Source organism: Sciurus carolinensis, chromosome 8, assembly GCF_902686445.1.
Source record: "Sciurus carolinensis chromosome 8, mSciCar1.2, whole genome shotgun sequence".
Taxonomy (NCBI): Eukaryota; Metazoa; Chordata; class Mammalia; order Rodentia; family Sciuridae; genus Sciurus; species Sciurus carolinensis.
In genome coordinates this window covers 119,573,914-119,597,710 of record NC_062220.1, presented here as the reverse complement: position 1 = coordinate 119,597,710, position 23,797 = coordinate 119,573,914, and the positions used below count along the sequence as shown (strand labels likewise).

At 38.4% G+C, this 23,797-nt stretch overlaps 1 protein-coding gene across 1 annotated transcript in view; it reads right to left on the bottom strand.

The window, feature by feature from the left end:
- The window catches only part of LOC124991469 (sodium/glucose cotransporter 1-like), a 70,623-nt gene that overhangs the window by 1,675 nt on the left and 45,151 nt on the right, over positions 1-23,797 (bottom strand). The window contains exons 8-13 of the mRNA XM_047562168.1: positions 20,749-20,884; positions 19,275-19,382; positions 17,046-17,196; positions 6,347-6,515; positions 3,754-3,969; positions 1,232-1,334 (exon numbers count right to left, since the gene is read on the bottom strand). Of these exons, the coding sequence (XP_047418124.1) occupies positions 1,232-1,334; positions 3,754-3,969; positions 6,347-6,515; positions 17,046-17,196; positions 19,275-19,382; positions 20,749-20,884 (883 nt within the window). The remainder of the gene's footprint in view (positions 1-1,231; positions 1,335-3,753; positions 3,970-6,346; positions 6,516-17,045; positions 17,197-19,274; positions 19,383-20,748; positions 20,885-23,797) is intronic.

Sequence of the window (23,797 nt, the reverse complement as noted above, 5' to 3'; positions counted from 1 at the left end):
GGCCAGGGACAAGTTATCTGACTCCTAATTGCCTTAGTGTCCTCAGCTTTTAAATGTAGTAGTAGTTGTACCTATCACACATGAGTATAATTTTGGCAGCATCTGGAAGATTGTGGGTACTCAGAGGGTCAGCTTAAAGGAGAACTGTCAGCAGGCATCAGAGGGAGTCTTCAGGAGTATAGGGTCCTATGCCCAGTGGAGACCACTGGGGTACTCCCCAACCAAATACACCATCTCCTTTTGCAGATATCAGCCCTGAGCCTCTCTGGACTCTGAACTTCCCCAAGAGAAGTGCATGCAACCCTGCCCCAGCTAGAACCCTGCTTTCTTCCTAGCTAGGCCCTTTTCTTCTCTCCCTTCCTCCCACAAACTCATAGCCTCTTCACCACTCTCTACCCCAGGCTCAGGACTAATCTCATTATGTCCTTTATCCCTGTTTGCGTCAGGGGCTGCAAGAAGCTCAGGTCACCTCTGCACCCCCGCCATGGCCCTGAATACTCCTTTTCTGACCCTATCTGCTAAAAACTTTTCTCTGACTCTGAAGGCCCAGTGCCTCAGTCTCTCCCAGGGACGCTCTTCCCCTTCTTGCTTGGACTGAAACCTAGTTATCCCATAGGCCTGCTTCTGGTAGGCCCTCTTAGGTAGGGCTGCATACTCCCTCCCTGCTCCTGCATCCATGCTAGATAGGGCTGTCTCCTGTCCCCTTCACTGCCTATTCCCTTCCTGGCACCACACCAACAGATAGCTCTGTTGGAGGTGCAATAGTATGTGGCTAAACCCAAAGACAAGTTCTTGGGCATGGTCTTTCTTCACCCATCAGTATTTGCCTCAGTGGCTTACCTCACCTCTTGAAACACTTTATGACACCAGACACTTAATTTTCTGTCCCCTTGCAGGCTCCCCCTCATTGCCTGAGTGCCCCTTTCTTCAATCCTGACTTCTCTACTTTCACCACCCCCAGGGGCCACTCAGCACAACTCCTTTCTTCCACATCCCTCCCCTCAGCCCAGCCTGCTTACCATGGATGTTGGATGGCATCACAACCTCTGCATGCCCTAACTGCCCCAGGAGGCATCTGAGGGAAAATGAAAGCCAGTGCCTCTGCTTGGAAGAACATTTCTGAGGATGAAGATGGTGAGGCAGAAGGTGCTGGGTTAGCAGCACAGGCCATACATTACTCTAGACCACTTCACACAGGATCCCTCCCAGGGCTGTGGATCTTCTTTCTCACCTTCCTGGGATGGGAGATTGGGGAATCTCTTCCACTGTATCCCTGCATCTAGATCTACCCTTTCCTCTTGGCTGTTGCGTAAGCTCCAGCAGAGCCCATGAAGCTGTAGGGTGGAGAAAACAGGGGCATGTTACCTCTGGGCCCTGTCATGCAGCCATAGAAAACCACAGACTACAGCTGGGACTAGGGTCCTGATGGACCGAAAAAAATCTGGTTATTAGATTTTAATAAAAGATGAAAGGAAAATCATAGGAACTATGATTCGGGTTTTAGTTCTGGCTAAGGTATCATGTGATCATGTGACTTTGGCAAAGAGTGGTACAAAGAGTGTGTCCTTCAATGTAAAGCTAGGGATTGGAGGCAATGAACTCAGGGATCTTTCCCATTTTGAGGGTCCAAAAGCATGCACCCTTTCAGGCTGGGAGAAGCTACCCATTACTTTTGTGGTACCCTACTTCTGATGGTCAGAAGCTTCTGAAGCTCTGTCAGGGCATCATACAGCAGGAATGCTGCCCAGGAGGGGTTTTACCTGGCCCTGGAGCAGAACTTGATTGCTCAAATTCAATAGCATATTTGTGGATGCCAAGGAGGGACAATTTATTTTCTCTCTGCCCTCTAATTATTTTCTTTTCCTAAAAACATATATGAAAAGTAACAAAACCTTGGGAAGTAACAAAATTCAGTCAATTGCTGCTTCTTGTTTGGGGGGTAGGATAGCAAAAGCACAAGTGAACATTTCCACCAAATCTAAGTCTATCCAAGAATATAGTATATCCAAACCCACTACACCAGTTTTGGTGCAGGTATAGGTGAAATTCTGCCCTGCATGGTTTCCTGTTAATACACAATGGAATACTTATGATCCTCACTGGCTGGCAGCCTCCCCAGCCTGCCCCACTCCAAGATTCGGCCTTGTCTTTCAAATAAAAATGTTGGGACTACAATTGTGTTGCGTTGATGACTGACTCAGCTTAACCTTTAAATGTTTCTCGATAGTGTCATATTCATACATTTTGCCTTCCCAGCAACACTATCAACCTCCTGTGGATGAGGTCACTGGATGTGCTAGAAGGGCCTGGGTCCCAGTGATGTGTAACATCTGTGTGCTTCTGAGCATGGATGATTTGGGGGCATAAAGTCCTATCTTCTCTGGTTGTGGTGAGCAGAGGTGCCATTTGGAAGGCTCAGGCCAGTGCGTGGCATGTTGTCACTGATCCATAAGTGCTACTTTTTCTCTTTGGTTCCTCCCCTCTGGGCAGCTACTTTGTCTTTTCCAGAGCACTGATGCTTTGCTACGGAGCAAACATACTTGACTGACCAAGTGAGAAGTGGACACCAGAAAGCTGGCAGTAAGAGAAGAGCAGAAAAGAATGCCAACAATCTGAATGATGAAGGCCCTGAGGAACAGGAAACTTAAAGTCAGCCACCCCCAGGGTTTTAAGACATTAGGAGTAGGGGAGTCTCCCATGCTGTCACTGATTCAGGAGAATTTGCAGTGAAATGTGAGCATCTGGTTCTTCTCCCCATTTGTTATGTTCCTCTTCCAACTGGGCTATGTATGCAAGAGAGGAATGAATCAAATGGAAAATACTAAGAAGAAGGAGTGGCCAAAACAGAGCTGGGGATCACTGAGGTTTGCAGTCTTCCAAGTTTACCTGTCCCTGTGACTCAAATTCTGATAACAGAAGACCAACTTTTGTCTAAATTCTGAGAAAAGTTGTAAGGCACAGGGCTTTACATATTAAAGCCCTTCTGAGTTTCTCCCTAAACTCCAGGTCTCTTGATTGCTGGCTAGATGACCAAGATCCTTACTCCTTCCACTTTCTGGTGAGGTCAAGTCTCTGTCCTGCTAAGGTGCCAAAGTAGGTGACATGGTGGAGGCAGTATGAGATTTAGAGTCAGGTTGGAACCCAGATGGGCCACTTACTAGTTTTGTTACTTTCAACAAATTACTTAACTTCTTTGAGTCCAGGTAAATAAACATCTAAAACTGGTAACTAACACTTGCTTCCTGGGAGGTAGGAAATGGATTATGAGAAGGCTATGAAGCACAGCTACAGCATCTGTGCTTTCCCCTTCCTGGTGGCTTAAATCCCTTTGGGTAGGCAGTAACTGGGACTTCCTTGATTATATTAATTCATATCGAGGTTAGTTAATTTAACACTTCCACAGAAAATTTGTATTTTATTAGTCAAATGATCAATCTAAATGAATACTTAATTGGCAAATCATTGAAGAGTTTTTAGTTTTTGGGGGGTAGTACTGGGGATTGACTGGCACATGTTGGAAGTACTAAGAACTTTACCACTTTGCTACGTCCCTAGCTACTAGTGTTATTTTTTTAAAAGCAGGCCATTTTTAAAATAGGCAAATTATTTCTGTGTTATTTGCCTATCTTTGATGCACCAGAACCCCACAATTAGCCCCCAGTCCTCCCACTTCCAAAGAGAATTCAGGAATCCAGGCACTCTTCCCCAATTTGCTCCACCCTGGGACCAGAGCATCCTAACAGCAGCACTTACATATTTATCCGGAATTGGGTCTGTGATTAAGGAGATCCCCAGCATGCTCAGAAGACTAACTAGGAGGAGGAGTATGCTAAAATAGAGGTAGTGCATGCCACAGATAAGCACGGGGCACTTGCTGTTGTTCTCGCAGGTCTGGAGTCCGTAGGCTAACTCGGCCAACAGTCGAAAGACACCAATTGCAATTCCCAAAATCAGCCCCCAGAAGGCACCCTGTCAAAGGAGGAGCCCAACAGAATCACTTGGGAAGAAGACAGGTGATGAGACAAACCACTTTCATTCTCATTCCCCTTGCTAGTTGGGTTCTAAAACTAGTTATAGTGAGGGCATTGATGCCTAACAGAAGATAATATGAGCAAGTGAGAAGATGCCAGACCTGAGACACTGGTACTATCTCAGGTTAATTAGAGAACTTAAGAAAAATTGGAAACACTATTAAGTGAGACCATGAATACACATCTCAAACTAAATGTGTCCCCAAAGAACCCCATTCCCCCATTTCCCCATGTGGCACCTCCATTTCCCTGTTTGCTCTGGTGCCTTTCTGCTCCTTTCTTTTCATCCTGCTATCCCACCAACCCTTCAGCAAACCCTGTTGGTTCTAACCACAAAATGTATCCAGAGTCTAATTCCTTGCCATCAACTCCATGGTCATCATGTTAACCCCACTCTGCCATCTTTCCCTCACACAGTTGGGTTCCCTACCTTGACTTCTTATTGTTCACTGGCCCTGCAGAAACTAGGTAGTTTCTCAAAGCTTACATAAGAGAATGCCATGCCTTTATCTAGACCTCCAATGGCTTATTATCACCTGCCACCAGAATCAGACCTCAACTCCATACCACAGTTCACCTTGCCTGGTTCTGCTACTCTCCCTTGGTCATTCTATTCCAGTCATAATGGTCTTCTTGCATCTTGAACCTATTCACTTTGCTCTTGGCTAGGGCCTTTTTACTTGCTCTTCTCTTGGCTTGGCTCTCTCCATAGACCCTGGTATTTCTGTCTCATTATTCAGGTTTCAGATTCTAGGTCACTTCCTTAGAAGAAGTCTCTTGCCACTTTATCTCATATCCTTGTCTGCCCCATCCCCTAACCTTCCCAGGTGCCTCCATGATCCTTTTTAATCTTTTAAACAGCACTATGTCATTATCAGTAATCTTTATCTGCTCAATGTGTATCTTCTGTCTCCAATTAGACTACTCCATGAGTGTATTTGGAGCCTGATTTGGGAGGGGGTGAATGTCAGAGGGAAGAGAAAGGCAGAAAAATATTGTGGGATAAAGACCTAAAACAAAAATCCAAGGAGAGGATCCACAGGAAACAATTCTTGAAGGAGATGGGTAGCAGCTAGATGAACACATCATCCAAAACAGGGTGGGAGAGAGGGCCTGGAATAGTGCTCTAAGTTGAAGAGGGTACATGAAAAGTGGCTGCAACCATGGACTGGGGGTAGCAGGAATGTTCCTGACCAGATCCCTCCATTTTCCTTGGCGATTCCCCCCATTCCCTGAGGTTGGTGTTATAGGAGATAGGCAGAGTTCCTGACTGCCTGCCTCTCTTGCAAGTGCCCTTCCAAGGAAAGCAAATAAAAGCAACTCCAGCACCCGGACTGCTTCCCCTGCATTCTTGGTGCTAAACTGGGTCCTAATGAGCTGGGTAGAACAGGAGCACTGGCAGGTCGTCTAGAGGGTTGAACACCTCGAATTAAAAAAAAAAAAAAGAAAGAAAGAAAGAAGGGGGAAAAAAAGAAAAAAAAAACAAAATTAAAAAGAAAGAGAAACAAAACAAACAAGATTGAACACTGAAGGTGAGCCTTGAAAAAAGTATCAGTCAGGTGGAGTAGTATTCCTGGAAAAAGAAACAGTTCATAACAAATGAAGAGAGGCTAGAGACATCAGGGGACGGTACAGCAAACAGCACTGACTGGGGCCTAGGGGCTGAGCATGGAGAGGACAAGACCTGAGAGATGGGCAGGGTCAGATCACAGGTGCCATGCTCAGGGACACATAAGGACCACTCACCTAGTGCTGTTCAGGGAAACAAAAAAGTTTAAGAAATGACTCAAAAATTAAAAAATAAAATAGAGAAGAGAGTCAGGCAAGCTATACTGTCAAAGTCTTATTGGCAAAATGATCAAACCATCAATTGGGATCTTTATTTGGTCTTAAGTGTGACTGAAAGAGATGATCCAAATAGTTATTTCCTCAATTCAGAGAAGGTAGAAGGAGCCCACTGCTGTATATCCCCCACGTGAGTGTGGGACCCCAACAATGACACATCCATGTATATAGGTAATAGAAGATTATTTTCTTGCAGCCAAATATGCGGGTGGAAGAATCATTCAGTTTTGTATCATCACCTCTACAAATGTAAGGTGATTAGTCTTGCATAGCATGGTTGAAAATTTATTATATTAGAAAGGGAGGAAAACAAATCACTCTTTCTCCCCACATATATAAGCAAGTTTGGAACAAATCTGCCCAAGAGGACATCATCCCTCAGAAAGCAGTGCCCTCCCAGGGCAACTCTGTTAAAGACCCCTACAGTGTGAATGCAGTAACCCCTCACACCATTCCATGCCAACACCCACCTTTTCATTGACTCTTTTGCAAAATATAGCAAGCAGGAATATGGCGGTGACTGGTGGAGTCAGGTAACTCTTAGCAACCTGTGTGTATTCAAACAGGTTTTTACTGTGAGCTGTTTCTATAACACGGATCCAGGTAATGGTGACAGCAAGTAAGGCTATAACAAAAAACCTGCAAATTAAACCAACATTTTGTGAGGAGTTTGATGAGTTTCCCCTGCCAATAAAATACCTACAACATGTACTATTAATTCAGTTATTTCTTACTTTTTAATTTTATTTTTAATTTTATTATTGTTTTTTGAAGTGCTACTGATTAAGCCCTACTGATTATGCTAATAAAGTGCTCTATCATTGAGCTATACCCCCAACCTTATTTCTTACTTTAAATTCAGGTGCCCATTCATATGTATGGGGGAAGAGGAGATAGCAATACCCTTAACCACAAATGGGTGTCATAGGGCTACAGATAAAAACCCTTCAAGTTCTGAACAAATGAAACTGAGTATCCATACTAGACAGTCACCAAATTTGGAGGGCATATTTAACTAAATGTGGAGGGGCAGTCCATCTTAAAATACATAATACATGAAAAATACTAATTTCTTGAGAAGCAATTCATTTTTAAAAATTTCATACAGATTATTTTGGTTCACAGTTTTAAAGATTCAACAAGTTGAGAAACATATTATGCAACATAAGTGAGAGTCATTGCAGGATGCAAGGGTGGTTCAATATTAGAAAATCAATCAATGGAACACATAAAATTAAGATATGGAAAGGGAGTAAAAACCCACCTATATCCCAACTGACACAATGAAATGTTTAACAAAATGTAATACCTTTTTTACAATGGAAAAATACATTCAGAATACTGGGAGTAGAAGGAACTACCTCAACATGACAAAGGACATTTATGAAAAACTCATCACCAGTATCATACTCAATAATGAAAGACTGAAAGCTTTCCCTTCGAGATCTCTAAAAAAAAAAAAAAAAAAACAAAAACCACCAAAACTGGGTAGAGCCTACAAATTTTCATTATTTTTTCTAAGTCAATGATTTTAAATATGTATCTCTATAAAATCATGCTAAATTAAATGTCATCCCAAAGATAAATAAATAATAATTACATATCAATAAGGGCTGAAAAATTATAATTTTGAGAGAGTGAATGTAAACTAGAAAGGAGCAATCCAATTGATAGTCAAAGAAGAGGCAAAGAAGCAAATTTGAGATAGTCAAAGAAGAGGCAAAGAAGCAAATTTGATAACTATGGAATAGTTCACACTAGACTAACCTTCCTATAAGTGACAAGGATAAACTCTGGGTCACATATAAAAATGACTTAAAGACATTGAGTAAAACTGAAACTGGACAGAAGTGAGAAGGAATCCAATCCTTGAAATAAAGGAACTACATGAGGTGAGATATTTATACAGCTTTTCTACTGAGGGCTCTCCCTAGTCTTCCAGTGGGAAGTGGCCAGCAGTTAAGCACAGAGTCCCATTCTTACTGAGTTGAGTTGAGGTTGAGGATTTGGAGCAGTTGAAAATTTGGGGAGAAATTCTAGAAAGCAGGGAGCCACAGAGCAAGGGGATCCAAATCTGCATATAAACTCCCCTTGAATCCCTGGCTAACCCCTGAACTGTGCACTTGTAGGAGAATTTCTAAAGAGTCCACCAACAGGCAACTGTAGGAAAGAAGAAGAAAACTGAGCAAAGATTCCAGTTGCTGCTTACATTAAGGGAGACACAAATTAGATCTGGAATTCCATTAAGTTAGAGGGACTTTGTAACGACCTTAGGTTTTTCACTGAAACCCCAGGAGGGCCATACCTTAGGAATACAGACTATATTCCAGGGCTAAGAATTCACCCGAAGACTAAGAGAAAAACTGAAACAAACTACTCTATCAAAGTATAAAATTAGATATTTACAAGTTTAAGGTGATCAGCTAGTAACCTATCTGAGTGTTAGGACAAAAATTAATACTTTATAGAGGAATGGGATCCAGAGTTCCTGCATATCATTCAAAATGTCTAGCATATATTATTTACCAAGCATGTTAGGAAAAACAAAATGTGACCCACAACCAAGGAAAATGAGAAATCAGCAGAGAGATCCCAAGTTGACTCAGATATTAAAATTGGCAGACAAAGGATTTCAAAGCAGCTATATTAAAGGTTGTAAAGGAAATGATGGTTATGAGTGAACAGACAGGAAGTCATGGCAGAAAACTGGAAACCATTTAAAAGCTTTGGAAAGGAACCAGATAGAAATTCTAGATGTGAAATTCCTGTTCAATATCTGAAATTAAAAATTTGCTGATTGGTCTTAACAATAGATTGGAAATGGCAGAAGAAAGGGCCAATAAATCCAAAGATAGATCGATAGAACTAAACAGAAGAAAACAGAGAAAAAATTTAAATAAAAGTCCTAATGATCTATGGGACAATATCAAAAGGGCTAATATATGTGTAAATAGAGTGACAAAAGGAAAAACAAGGCAGAAAAACATTCTAAGAAAAGGTGATCAAAACTCCCCCAATTCAGTGAAAACTATTAATTTATAGATTTCAGCTCAGCAAAACCTAAGCAGTATAAACACAAGTGCATGTATATGCGCACATGTGCACATACACACCCCTCATAATAAAACTGTCAAAAAGTCAAAAATGAAGAGAAAACTTTGAAAGTCATGGAGAAAAAGATATATATTCATACAGAGAGCAAAAATATGAATTATGACTGACTTCTCATCAGAAGCAAGAGGGCAGAAGAGAATAGAAGAGCATCTTTAAAGTAGTGAAAGAAAAATATTGTCAACCTGGACTTCTATATTCAGTGAAAATGTCCTTCAGAAATAGCGATGAAATAAAATTTTCTGATAAACAAAAACTGAGAATCTGTCAGTCTATTTTGTGCTGCTTTAACAGAAAACCACAGACGGGGTAATTTATAAAGAACAGAATTTTTTGGGGGAGGTGTTGGAAGCCCAAGATCAAGATACTGGAATTTGGTGTCTGGTGAGTGCTGTGTGCTCTGGAGGAAAAGAACACTGTGTTCTCATATGGCAGAAGGGCAAGAGAGCCTAATGCTGCTTTTGTAAGTGCCTTAATCCCATTTGTGGCAGGGAGAGGGTGTCATGAACTAATCAGCTCTTAAAGGCCTGAACTCCTGAGTACTTCTTTGGTGGTTCTGGCAGGGGAGTGCAGCAACTTGTATCCCTTGACCAAAAAATGGTCCTCCTCTATTGGGGAAGGTCACTCTCTTCACTGAGCTTGCAGCTTTGGGAGGGAGGTACTTGGGGTAGTGAGGGAGGAAGGGGATACCCACCTAACCATCAGATCAGCTGAATCAACCTTGGTGATCAATGGGGCGACAGATGTAGTAGCCAGATTGCTCTCACATCCGGGACTGAACTCTTAATACCATCACATTAACCATTAAATTTCAACATCTGAATTTTGAAGGGGATACATTCAATTCACAGCTCTACTTACTTTAAGTCTTACTGTAAATGTACAGTAACCAAGACACTTTAATAATGGCATCAAGATAGATAAGTAGATTATGGAATAAAAGAATAAAAAATAGATCCACGTGTATAAGGTCAATTGATGTTAGGTAAAGGTGCTAAAATGTTGGTGAAGATACGAAACAACTAGAATTGCTACACATTGCTTATGTACTCCTTTGGAAAATAGTTTGGCAGTTACTTATAAAGTTAAACATATGCCTATCCTTAGCCTATCAAGTCTACTCATATCTATTATCCTAGAGAAATTATACTTAGGTCCACAGAAAGGCTTTCATAAGAATGTTTAGAGTCCAAACTGAAAACAATCTAGATGCCCATTAATGGAATGGCTAACCCAATCGTAGTACACTCATACAATGGAATTCTAAAATTCAACAAGAAAAATGAACAAACAACGGAATGTGTAAAAACATGAATAGATCTCAAAACACCATGTAAAACAAAACCAGACACAAAATAGCACGAATCATATGATTCCACTCATATTAACTGATATTCTTAATCCTAATGTTACTGTAATACATTTTCCCCTTAATGGTCTGTTTCCTTTATATCAGGTGTTAAGTAATCTTTGCAGACTCCAAGGTCCTGTTTTTTTATAAAACTTTATTGTTTTACTTTTCATGTTCAAATATATACAATTCATCTGAAATGGATTTTTGTGTATAGTATAAGATAAGGATCACTATTCCTTTTTAAAATTTTAACCCAAACCCTCAGTTTCATTTGTTGAAAAATTCCTGTCCCTTACTACTTTCCTCACCTCATAGTATAGAAATCTCTGCCATAGATCAAGTAACCATGCCTGTGGGGCCTTTTTTGTACTTTGCATTTTGTCACATGGGTTTGTCTATACTTGTCCCAAAAGCACACTGTTTTAGTTAGTATTGATTCACAATAGCTACGATAGTATCTGTTAGCGTATATCCTCAGTTTTGTTTATCTGAAAGAAATTCCCTTGGCTATTACTTGCTATTTGTATTTTCATGTTAATTTTTATTAAAGAGTTGGTATGTCAATTAAAAAAAGTTACTGCAATTCTGCCTGGTATTATCTTGAATAGGTAGAACAGTATGTATGGCATATTGTCAATACTGAGGCTTCCAATTCATGTATATAGAATGTTCTTGTACATATTTAGGTCTCATTAATATTTTCTCAACAATGCTTTGTGATTTTTGAGCAATTTTCTCACATCTTTTGGGATATTTATTCCTAGGTATCTGATATGATTTTATGATATTATAAATGATAATGAGTAAAATGTTCTTATATTTTGATCTTGTTACCATACTTGTTAAAATCACTTTTAAATTTTAACAATTTGTCTATAAAGTCTTTTATGATTATTTTATTTCTTCACCTCTATTCTTACGTTATTTATTTGCCTTTTTGAACTGGCTATACCTCCAGTACAATGTTGAATTAAGGTGGCTATGATGAACATATGAACCTTGCTCCTACTCTCCAGGGGAAGGATTTCCACATGTAAATATTAAGTATGGTAAGTGCTATATCTAAACTAGATGTTTACAAGTCAGAATAATTCTTAATTTGCTGAGATTCAAAGAAATGGTATTAAAGGGACTTTTACCTAGTGAGATTGTATAACTTTCTTTTTTCTGTTGATGTGGTCAAGTACATGGTTATTTTTAAAAATTTTATTTTTGGTTATACATAATTGTACATTCTTATGGGGTACAATATGATATTTCAACATATGTATACATTTGTAATAATTAATTTAGGCTAATTATCATAAATTGATGGATTTTAAGATAATAAACTATTCTTGAATTCCTGAGTAAATTGCAGATGGTCATGTACATTATTTTTCCTATATGTTGCTAGATCTCAGTTGCTAATATTTTGTTTAAAATTTTTGCATCTATGTTTATATTTGCATGGTATATACTACCCATGTTTTCTTTAGCCTTTTCATTTGAAAAAGAAGTCTCTCCTAAGTAGCATGCAGTTGGTTTTAAAAAATATAGTCTAAATAATCTTAGCCTTTTAACTCAAGTATTTAGAATACTTATATTTCAGGAAATTGCTGATTAATTTGGATTTATATGTATAAAGCTATTATTTGTTTTCTATTTAAGTCACCTATTTCATCTTCTTTTCATTCTTTTTTTGGACCTCTTTCAGGCTACTCAAATATTTTATTAGTTGTTCTCCACTTTTCTTCTATTAACTCCCTAGTTAAACATTCTTGAACTACATTATTCTCTTATTGCTTGGTTTAGAGATTACATGCATCCTTGAATATAGTATTGTCTAAATTTTTAAAAATTGTATCTTCATTAATTTTAGAACGTTAGAATATTTAAGTTTCATTTAGCTTCTTTTCATTTTCTCTGTGTGTGTGTGTGTGTGTGTGTGTGTGTATGTAAAACTCTTATATGTCATAAATCCCATGGATATTTTCTTATTGTTTTCAACAGTTGATTTTTGTTTATATTTTCCATGTACTTACCCTGTCTCATGCTCTTCATTTTTCTCTGAAGTTCAATTCTATTTAGGTTATTTTACATCAAGACTGAAGAATTTCCTTTAGTATTTCTTACAGTACAAGCTGAGTGTACTATAATGTTTCTTGTTCTCTCTCTTGCTTTTTTCTGTAGTGCTGGGGACTGAATCCAGAGCCTTGCATTTGCTAAGCAAGTGCTCTACCTCTGAGTTGCATCCCCATCCCTTTCTATTTTATTTTGAGACAAGGTCTTACTAAGTTGCCCAGGCTGGTATTGAACTTGCAATTCTCCTACCTTAGTCTCCCAAGTTGTTGGGATTATAGGTGTGCACCACCTGGCACAACTTAATAAATTCTTTTAACTTCTATTTATCTAAGAACATATTTATTTTACCTTCATTTTGGAGAATATTTTTGATGGTTATTGAATTCAAATTTGGCAGTTTTTTCTTTAGCACTTGAAGATGCTATTCCATTGTCTTCTGACTTCCATAGTTTCTTCCAAAGACTATCTCTTTGTTGCTCCTTTAAAGGTAATGTGAGTTATTTTCCTATGCCTGCTTTAAATATTTTCAAATTATATTCAATTTTCACCATAATGTAACTAGGTATGGTTTTCTTAGTATTAATCATACTTCAATTTGTGGAATTTCTTAGGTTTCTGGATAGCTGTCCATCAGTTTTGGACACTATTTTTTTCAAAATTACTTCCATTCAACTTGTTCTTTTGTCTCTGTGATTTCAATACCCATATTACTACTCTGTGTTTCATGTGCATCTTGCTTGTTTTTGTGTATTTCAGATTGATATTGCCAACTGATCCATCTTTAATAATTGTGTCTTCTGATATATTCGATCATTGAGTCATTTTTTTTTTTTAAGATACTGGGGATCAAACCCAGTAGCACGCTGAGCTACATCCCCAGTTCTTCTTATTTTTAATTTTGAGACAGGGTCTCATCAAGTCACCCCAGGTGACCTTGAACCTGCATTCCTTCTGCCTGAGCCTCCCAAGTTGCTGGGATTCTAGATGTGTGCCATATTTGGCTTTCACTGAGTTCCTAATTTCATATATTTATTTTTAAATTATAGAACAACTTCTTTCTGAGTCTCTAGAAAAATTCTCAGTGTTTTTACCCAGTTCATAATCTCTCCATTTATTTTATTATACATATTAATCATGGTTATTTTATTCTATTTTTTTGTTTTACAAATTTGTTCTTTTTAGATATACATGATAGTAGAGCGTATTTTGACATATACATATATGGAGTTTAACTTATTCTAATTAGGATTCCATTCTTGAGTTGTATGTGGAGTTTCACTGGAGGTGTATTCATATATGAACACAGGAAAGTTATGTATAATTCATTCTACTGTCTTTCCTCTTCTTATTCCCCTCTCTTCCCTTCACTCCCCTTTGAACTAATCCTTATTAGTTCTTATTTGCTTATTGTGTGTTAGCATCTACATATCAGAACATTTTTGGCTTTTGGTTTTTGGGGACTGGTTTGTTTCACTTATCATGATGGTCTCCAAATCCATTCATTTACCATTCATTTACCAGCAAATGTCATAATTTCATTCTACTTTATGGATGGCTGAGTAATACTGCATTGTGTATATATACCACGTTCTCTTTATCCATTTATCTGTTGAAGGGTACCTAGATTGGTTCCATAGTTTAACTTCTATGAATTGAGCTGCTAAAAACATTAATATGGCTGTGTCACTGATTTTAAGTTCTTTGGGTCTATGCCAAGGAGTGGGATAACTGGGTCAAATGGTATTCCATTCCAAGTTTTCTGAGGAATCTCCATACTGCTTTTCAGAGAAGTTGCTCCAATTTAAAGCCACACCAGCAATGTATGAGTGTACCTTTCCCCCGCAACATCCTCGCTAACATTTATTGCTACTTGTATTCTTTTTTTTTTTTGAATATTGTTCTGTAAAAGGGCTACTTGTATTCTTGATAAGTGCCATTCTGTCTACAGTGAGATGGAATCTCAATGTAGTTTTAATTTGCACTTCTCTAATTGCTAGAGGGGGTGAACATTTTTTTCATATATATTTTGAATGATCATATTTCTTTTGTGAAGTGCCTGTTCAGTTCCTTTGCCTATTTATTGATTGGGTTATTTGGATTTTTGGTGTTAAGTTTTTTAAGTTCTTCATATATCCTAGAGATTAATGCTCTGAGATGCAAGTGGCAAAGATTTTCTCCCATTCTGTAAGCTCTCTTTTGACATTCTTGATTGTTTCCTTTGCTGTGAAGAAGCATTTTAGTTTGACATCATCCCATTTATTGATTCTTTTTAAAAATTTTTTAAAGTTGTTGATGGACCTTTATTTTTACTTACTTTTATGGGGTGCTGAGAATTGAATCCAATGTCTCACACATGGTAGGCAAGTGTTCCACCACTGAGCTCCAACCCCAGCCCCCATTTATTGATTATTGATTTTACTTCTTATGCTTTAGGAGTCTTCTGAGGAAGTTGGTTCCTAAGTTGACATGATAGAAAGTTGGGCCTACATTTTCTTCTAGTAGGTTTCAATATCCTGGTCTAATGTCTAGGTCCTTGATTCACTTTGAGTTGAGTTTTGTGCAGGGTGAGAGGTAGGGATTCAATTTCATTTTGCTACATATGGATTTCTAGTTTTCCCAGCACCATTTGTTGAAGAGTCTACCATGTATATTTATGGTACCTTTGTCTAGTATAGAGATAAGTGTATTTATGTGGGTTTGTCCCTGTGTCTTCTTTTTTTGTTTTAGTTTTTTTTTAGATCTTGACAATCATTTTTATTTATTTATCTTTTAATTTGTTATTTTTAGAAATATATGACAGTAGGGTAAATTTTGACATATTACACATACATGGGGTACAACCCATTATAATTTTGATCCCATTCTTGTGGTTGTACATGATGTAGAGTTACACTGGTTATGTATTCATATATGAACATAGGAAAGTTATGACCGATTCATTCTACTGTCTTTCCTATTCCCATTCCTGTACCTTCCCTTCAATCCCCTTTGTTTAATCCAATGAACTTCTATACTTCCTCTTCCTACTCTCCCTTGTTATGGGTTAGCATCCACATATCTTGTCTCTGTGTCTTCTATTCTGTTTCATTAGTCTTCATGTCTATTTTGGTGCCAAAGCTATGCTGTTTTTGTTACTATAGTTCTGTAGTGTAATTTAACACCTGGTATTATGTTGCCTCCTGCTTCACTTTTCTAACTGAGGATTTCTCTGGCTATTCTGGGCCTCTTTATTTTCCAAAGGAATTTCATGACTGCTTTTTCTATTTCTATGAAGAATGTCATTGGAATTTTAATAAGAATTTTCATGAAATCTGTGTACTACTTTTTGCAGTATGGTCATTTTCACAATATTAATTCTGCCTATCCAAGAACAACCATGGTTGTTTTAAAGTCCTGGTTTGCTAACCTTACCTGTGGATCTGCTTTTTATCTATCTGTCTATCTATCTATCTATCTATCTATCTATCTATCTATCTATCTATCTATCATAGTGAGGGAGGCATTCTTGTCTCTCTAGTTTCTTCATTAAGCATGATGTAGGCTTTTAGCAAAATATAGATATTTTATTATGTTGAAAATCACCTATTATGCCAAATGTTTTTTCATCATCTGTGAAGAGTTACATACATTTTTTTCTCTTTCGATCTGTTAATATGGTGAGTTATATTACTACATTTCCAAACACTGAACCATCATTCTATTTCTGGAAAAAAAATTAGTTTGTAATCATATATATTTTTTATGATATTCTTTTAATGTATTGTTGGATTTGTGTTGAACATTTTATTTATATTTTTATTTACATTTTTGCATTTATATTTAAAATTGAGATTTGCTTCAATATTTTTCTATGCTATATGTGTTAAGTTTTGGTATCAATAGCTTCAGCTTCATAAAATGAATTTATCTACCTTTTTTTCTATATTCTTGAACCAAATCTGAAATCTGTTTCTTAAAATTTCTCAGAAAAATATTTTTTCAACCATAACACTAATAAAAATGTAAAGGAAAACTCAAACACCTATAGGGATAAGAAAGGTAAAATAGATAATGATATAAACCTTGATGCAAGATAAAGGCAATATAGGCCATGTTAAAGATGTGTGAGTTGCATGTGTCACATGGGCAGTCAGCATGAAAGCCTATAGAACAAGCCCTTGTAGGTGCCATGTGGTTTCATGGTTAAAGGCATCTGCCCCATGACAGACAAGTTCCCCTATTTACTATGTGATCTCAGATAGCTTGGTAATCTGAGCTACTGTTTCTTCATTTGTACAACAAGAATAAGTACAGTGAAACTTACCTTTAATGGTTGTCATGAGGATTAAGTGAAATAATAAGATAGTTTATGCCATTTTCCCCAAATGGACTATTTTTGGGGGTCCATTAAATTATGCTCATTTTTATCATTGTGATGATGATTTTTTCCCAAGTGGAAAGAGTTTTCTTTGTAATCATCAAGGAAATACATCTTCATTGCAAAATTACAACAAAAACCAAAAATAAAAGTCGGAAACAAAAAGCAAGCCCTCAAACTAACAGGACTGTCTGTAAACAGGATAATTCTATATACAGTATTACACATTATGAGTGATATTTCGTTGACAGAATTAATTCATGTGATTAGAGGAATACTTCACCTTCCTGTTACCATGAGTTCCTTTTCAGTGGCCCTAGGCCGCATCAAAGTATATATGTTCATTGTGAACAGGGCACTGGAACTGTTGAAAATGGAAGTCAGGGAGGACATGAGGGCAGCACATAGTGTGGTCAGCATCAAGCCTTGAAAGCCTGGAAGAAAAATGACACTTCCTGGACTTTCAGTTCTCTGACCATGCCTTGAAAATTAGGCCTCCTAAGGAACTTACCCAAATACTAAATTTTCCCCTATAAAAGATCCAAAATTTACTTGGATTAGAATTCTGTCTAATACAGATTGTTGTGTTATATTTTTTTCTTGCTTTGTGACAAGACTTAATAGTTTCCTGCTAGGTCTTTATATAAAAATGGGAGCTAATATCTTGTGTGGTAGTTCATGCCAGAACATCTCTTCAGGTATTTTCCTGCACTATCCTCCCTACCGTGCTGTGAGGCAGACACCATTGCTTGCCTTCTTTACAGGTGAGGAGCCAGAGACTCAGAGATGGTTCAGACTGTAGACAAGTGATTTAGTTCCTTGTACCTTAGTGTCCTCATCTGTAAAATGGGCATATGATATCTTACCACACAAAGTTATAGTTAAGATTAAGATAGATTAAGTAAAGATGGGTTGGCACAATGTCCAATGCACAGCAAGCACTAACAAATGTCACTTATAAATCTCACAATCTTTTATTTGCTACCTGGAAAGTCATCATATGGCAGAACATTAAATGCTCCATTTGAAGATTTCTTTTCTATGTGCTCTTGGAGAACCTAATGATAACCAGTGAGCTGGAAGCCCACTATGGCAATACCCAAACTGTCCTCAGTGGGCCACTTGGGGCAAGACCAGACATAGACTGGGGTCCTTGGATTTGCCTGCCTTCAACTGCCCAGGGTCACTTACAACCCTGGCTGTTCCAAACTGGGGCTTTTTCAGAGAGTCAGCTGGGAGTTCAGACAATTCAATTCCTGAACTGTGGGAAGGTCGGAATTTCCCTCAGTGTGATTCCACCTATCCTGTGTTTTATGCAAACAGCAACCTTTTCTATCTATTGTTCTCCAGAGCTGACACAGAATTTTTAAAAAATATTCATATGGACATTTTAATGAAATTTGGGGAAGGTGAGAAAAATACTTGAGCTTACTACCACCTCACAATGAAAGTCATCTGACTGTTAGATAACTGCCTGTATCCTCGTCAACGCTATTGGACAGTGATATTTTTGAGGACAGGACTAGTCTTGCTTGTCTTTGTGTTGCCATGGCTTAGAATAACACCTTTTACAGCATGGAGCTTATTTTTATTTTCCTATAAATACTTTTTTTACTGGTGCATTATAATTATATGTAATAGTAGGATCCACTGTTATGTATTCACACATGCACATGATATAACATTATGATGGGTAATATTGTTCACATCTCCCTTCCTCTGGTCCCTTTCCTCTACTATACTGGTATCCCTTAGATTTTCATGAGATATCCTTGCCATATCTTTTCATTTATCATCTCTAGCTTCCACGTGTGAGAGAAAACATGGCCCTTGATTTTCTGAGTTTGGCTTATTTTACTTAATTAACATAATTCTCTCAAGTTCTATCCATTTTTGTGCAAATGACATAGTTTCATTATTTATGGCTGAATAAAACGACATTGTGTATATATACCACATTTTTTGGGAATCCATTCATCCACTGATGAACACCTAGGTGGGTTCCATAATTTGGTTATTGTGAATTGTGCTGTTATAAACATGGCATGTATGTGCCATAGTGTGAAGACTTTAATTCATAGTAGGAAGACTTTAATTCTTTAGGATAAATACTAAGAAGGGGGTATGGTTGGGTTGTATGGTGATTCTGTTACTAGTCTTTTGAGGAACTGTGGAGCCCATTTTCTGAAAGAATGTGCAAGGGAATGCACTTAGTTGGTGAACTGAATAATGCCAATGGTAGGTGCAGGTTGTGTCTCCCAGAAGATGTGTACTACCAGAGTGTGAGGTGCAGAGAAGGAGAAGACCCTGTTCCTTCTGTCAGGGAAAGCAAGCTTGCTTCCATTGTCCTAATGTCCCTCTGTCTGCAGCCTGCATTTCCACCCACAGTGATGGGCTGGCTGATAAAGAACTCATCCCTGGTACCCTCACTCCTAACTGCCTACATGTAGTCTGAAGGCAGTCTCCAGTCATGGGGTTTCTGTGACCCTCGGTGGCAGGGTATGTTTCTTACCATTAGGCAACACTGCTGTCACCAGCTTTGGATAAGCAATGGCTTTGCAACTGGATCTACTGCCACAGTACTTTAGACATTCTGAAGGTACAACACATGCCACTTGATCTGCAAAAAGAAGCAACAGTAACACCAACATGCTGGCCTCAGAGCTCTAAAATCTGGGCTTAGAGTAAGCAAAGCAAATTAGGAATCACATATTTACATGTGGTTGTTAGATCCTCAGTCCACTGGTGACTATTCCAGTTCAGGATCCTACAGTCTTGGAGGTTTAGGATGGAGGAAAGGGCTAGGACTCAGGTTCCTTTTAGTCAAATGAATTGCATGCTAATTCACTGCATGACCCAAGTCAACTCACAAGACTTCAATAAGACTTTCAATGATTCCATCAAAGTGTTAGGAAAGTGAATGGATTATTCACCATATACAAACATGTAACCAAGTTATAATCTTTCTCTCTTGGTCCTGATAAGGGTGTTTATTCAGAGTAATAACTTGAGACTAGGTCTTGGAAAGCATAGGGGCCTATTTTCTAATTTATGAAAAAGCACCACTTACAAGGTCTAACAAATTTCTACTTGACAGCCCAAGGCACAATTAGGGAGTGTTGAGAGTTCTCTCTGTTAAAACTGGGAAGAATTAAGATAGAAAGACATATCTTAGGCACACTGAGGATGGGTTAGGGTAAGAGATTCTATTACATGCTACTTAGCATTATAAAGCATTCTTCATTTTTTTTAGCCTTGTCAAAAGTACTGTAGAGACAGATTACTCTGGAAGTCATCTTCTCTGCCCCTGTGACTGCACCTATCAAAGTAAGTGCTACAAAAAGTTTAATGAATAAACAGACTCATTACAGGATAAGCTAGTAAAACTAAGTTGAAATGGGGGTGCGATACATGCATGGGAATTATGATTACTCATTAGGGGAAATAAGTATGCCTTAATAGTATTTAAGGCAAAGAATGTGGGTCTCACTCTGAGTCAGGACTACTTTGGGGCTGCATCAAGCTCCCTCCAAAGTGCCTTATGAGTTCAATGAGGCTATGAAATGCTGGCCCTGGGGCTATGAGAAGCAATGACAATATCCGTGAGATCCCAGCAGAACACATAGTACATAGTGCATGCCCAGCATGATAATGTTTGTGATGCAGTGGAAGCAACTCAAACTTCTATCAGACTATGCCCCAAAGTTATAGCTGAGCCCCCACCTGAGGGAGTGAGGCTTTGACCCATGAGAAAATGTGTTGACTTGATCTTCCGTGCCTGAACATGTCAACCAGGAATTTCTGTCTTACTGTACATGTTTATAGTTTGTGCCAGACTTCTGCTCAGCTACATCCCAAGGAAGCACTTCAGAATATCTCAATAACCAGTATACTGTGGGAAACCTCATAACCCCAAATATTTTCTAGATTTCTGATTCAGGAGAAGATGATTGGTGTAAATGAACACATGAGAATCAAAAATTTACCTGGGAACAAGATGCGACTGATCATTCCTGGCATTACCATGAGGAACATGGGCAGCAGCTTCAGGTACCCACACAAAATGCAGCCACCTTTGATGTGAGACATGTTCTTCCCTGCCAGGCACCGCTGGATAAAAATCTGTCAAGGAAACAGTAGTAGGTAAGGTGAATGATGGCTCCATCAGGGCATATAAACCCTGGGCCACCTTGGCACAGGTTAGGACAATTGTGACCTGCTGTAGTAGCAGGATGTGCCCTCTGGTGGGTTTTTGCTAAACTGCTCACCCCTTATCCAGACATCTCTGGGCCATCCAGGGCCAGGGAGACATTTGTGACCAATAAGAATATTTTGCCCAGTGCACAGCTGCCAGAGAGGAAGGGATGATGCATGTGACACTGGCCTCATTGCTAGTACTGTACACCAATCAAAGCAGTGCAGGGCTTACAAGATATCCTCTGGCAAGGATGAGACTCCATTTGGGAGGCCACAAATTGTCTCTGCTGTGCATAAGGAAGAGGTCCTTGTGACATCAATCAAAGCAAATGTGGCCCCCTGAGTGTTCAGGACAGGGGCCTACTTCATTCATCTACAGTGAAATAAACTACTCTAGTCCTTTAAAATGCAGACTTTCCCAGGAGACATTTCAGGCCCTATTTCATGGTTCTAAGGCTGGAAGAGGCAACCTTCTGTCAAGCTGAAGGGAATGATATAGCCAGCAGGGTGGAGAAGCCCTTAGGAAAGAAAATAGACATGGTCTAGAGCATCAAAATAATGCACTAAAATTATGCTCTTCATGCAGACAGCGCCTAAAGAATGGGAGAAAATCTTTGCAATCTGCACCTCAGATAGATATTTTGAAGATATACCAAGAACCCAAAAAGCTTAACACCAAAAAGAGCAAATAACCTAATCAATAAATAGGCAAAGGAACCAAACAGGCACTGCTCAGAATAAGAAATATGGTCAACAAATATATGAAAAAATATTCAACAACGTCTCTAGCAATTAGAGAAATGCAAATTAAAACTACACTGAGATTTCATCTCACTCCAACTAGAATGACAATTATCAAGACTACAAGCAACAATAAATGTTGGTGAGGATGTGGAGAAAAAGGTACATACATACATTGTTGGTGGGACTGTGAATTAGGGCAACTTCCCTGGAAAGCAGTATGGAGATTCCTCAGAAAACTAGGAATGGAAACACTATTTGATCCAGTTATCCCACAGTGATGCAGCCATATCAATGTTTATAGCTGCACAATTCACAACAGTTAAGCTATGAAGCGAACCTAGATGCCCTTCAACAGATGAATGGGTAAAGAAAATATGGTGTGTATATATATATATATATATATATATATATGTATATATACATATATATACATACATATATATATTATATATGTAATAGAATATTACTCAGCCATAAAGAAGAACAATTTTATGACATTTGCTGGTAAATGAAGGGATCTGGAGACTGTCATGCTAACTGAAATAAGCCAGTCTTAAAAAACCAAAGGGTAAATATTTTCTCTGATAATGTGGAAGCTAACCCACAATAAGGGGAGCAGAGGGGAAGAACAGAAGTTCATTGGATTAGACAAAGGAGAATGAAGGAAAGGGAGGGAGGACAGGAATAGGAAGTACAGTAGAAAGAATCTGACAATTTTCCTATGTACTTACATGAATACACCACAGTGAATCCCATCATTGTGTACACTGGGACCCTAATTAGAATAAGATATATTCCATACATATATAATTTTATCAAAATGGACTCTACCATCATGTATAACTAAAAAGAACCAATAAAAAATTATGCTCTTGAAGAACATTCAAATAACATGAAAAAATGGCCACAGTGACTCAAAAGCACAGGATACAAATATGCACTGTGACATGGTATCTAGAAAAGTCCGTAAGAATAAACCAACAGGATAATAGTGGTTAATCCTGGGATGAGAGGATTAATGGATAAGATTTTAATTTTCTTCTTCTTTTAAAAATAATTTTAGTTGTAGAGAGACATAATACCTTTATTTTATTTATTTTTATGTGGTGCTGAGGTTGAACCCAATGCCTCACACATGCTGAGCAAGTGCTCTACCACTGAGCCACAACCTCAACCCCTTCATTTTCTTCTTTATGTTTAGTTTTGAAGTGCATTATTTTACTAATAGGGGAGAGAACCCAAAGGTGATCTTGACTCATGTGACTGATACTGATTCTTGGGATGTCTACTGCGAGCCTGTCATTGGTCTCTGGTAGAAAGGAGCTGCTTGCTGCTGAGCAGGTGAAGAGCACACATGTTGTAGTTCTTAATCGTCCTTAGGCCTGGGCACAGAAGAGGTGGTCTTTATGGAGGGTATGTAGCAACAGGGCAATGGTAGAAATGTGACCTTTGTATAGAGGAAAGGGTTACATAAGTCCTAAATACTAGGCTGAGGATTTAGCTCAGTGGTAGAGCTACTGCTAGCATGTGCGAAGCTCTGGGTTCAACAATTCCCAGCACCACAAAATAAGAAAGAAAAATAAGAAAAAAATCATAAGCACTTTATCATATTTATATATATTGCAAAACAGGGGAAGGAAGGATTCTCCTTTAAAAATGGTGGTGAAGGCAGGTGCAGTGGCACACACTGGTAAATCCTAACTACTTGGGAGACTGAGAATTGCAAATTTGATGCCAGCTTGGGAAATAGCAAGACCTTGTCTCAAAATAAAAAATAAGAAGGGCTGGAGATGAAACTCAGTGATAAAAGTGCTCCTGGGTTCCCTAGAAACCAGGTCATGGGGACAACTGATGGGGGGCAAAACAGTTAACAACTATCTGTCAGTTACTTGCTTTAGCTAGCATGTGGGAGGCCTTAGGTTCTATCCCCACCACTCTAAAAAGAAGAAAAAAATTTTTTTCTTAAACCATTTCCTTTATAAATTAGAGAGTTACATATTCTACTTCTATGCTTTTAATAATTGTTCTTCAATTTTTAATATGGCTACAACTCAAAGTCTAAGGTAAATTAATATAATCTTCCTCCTGAACAAT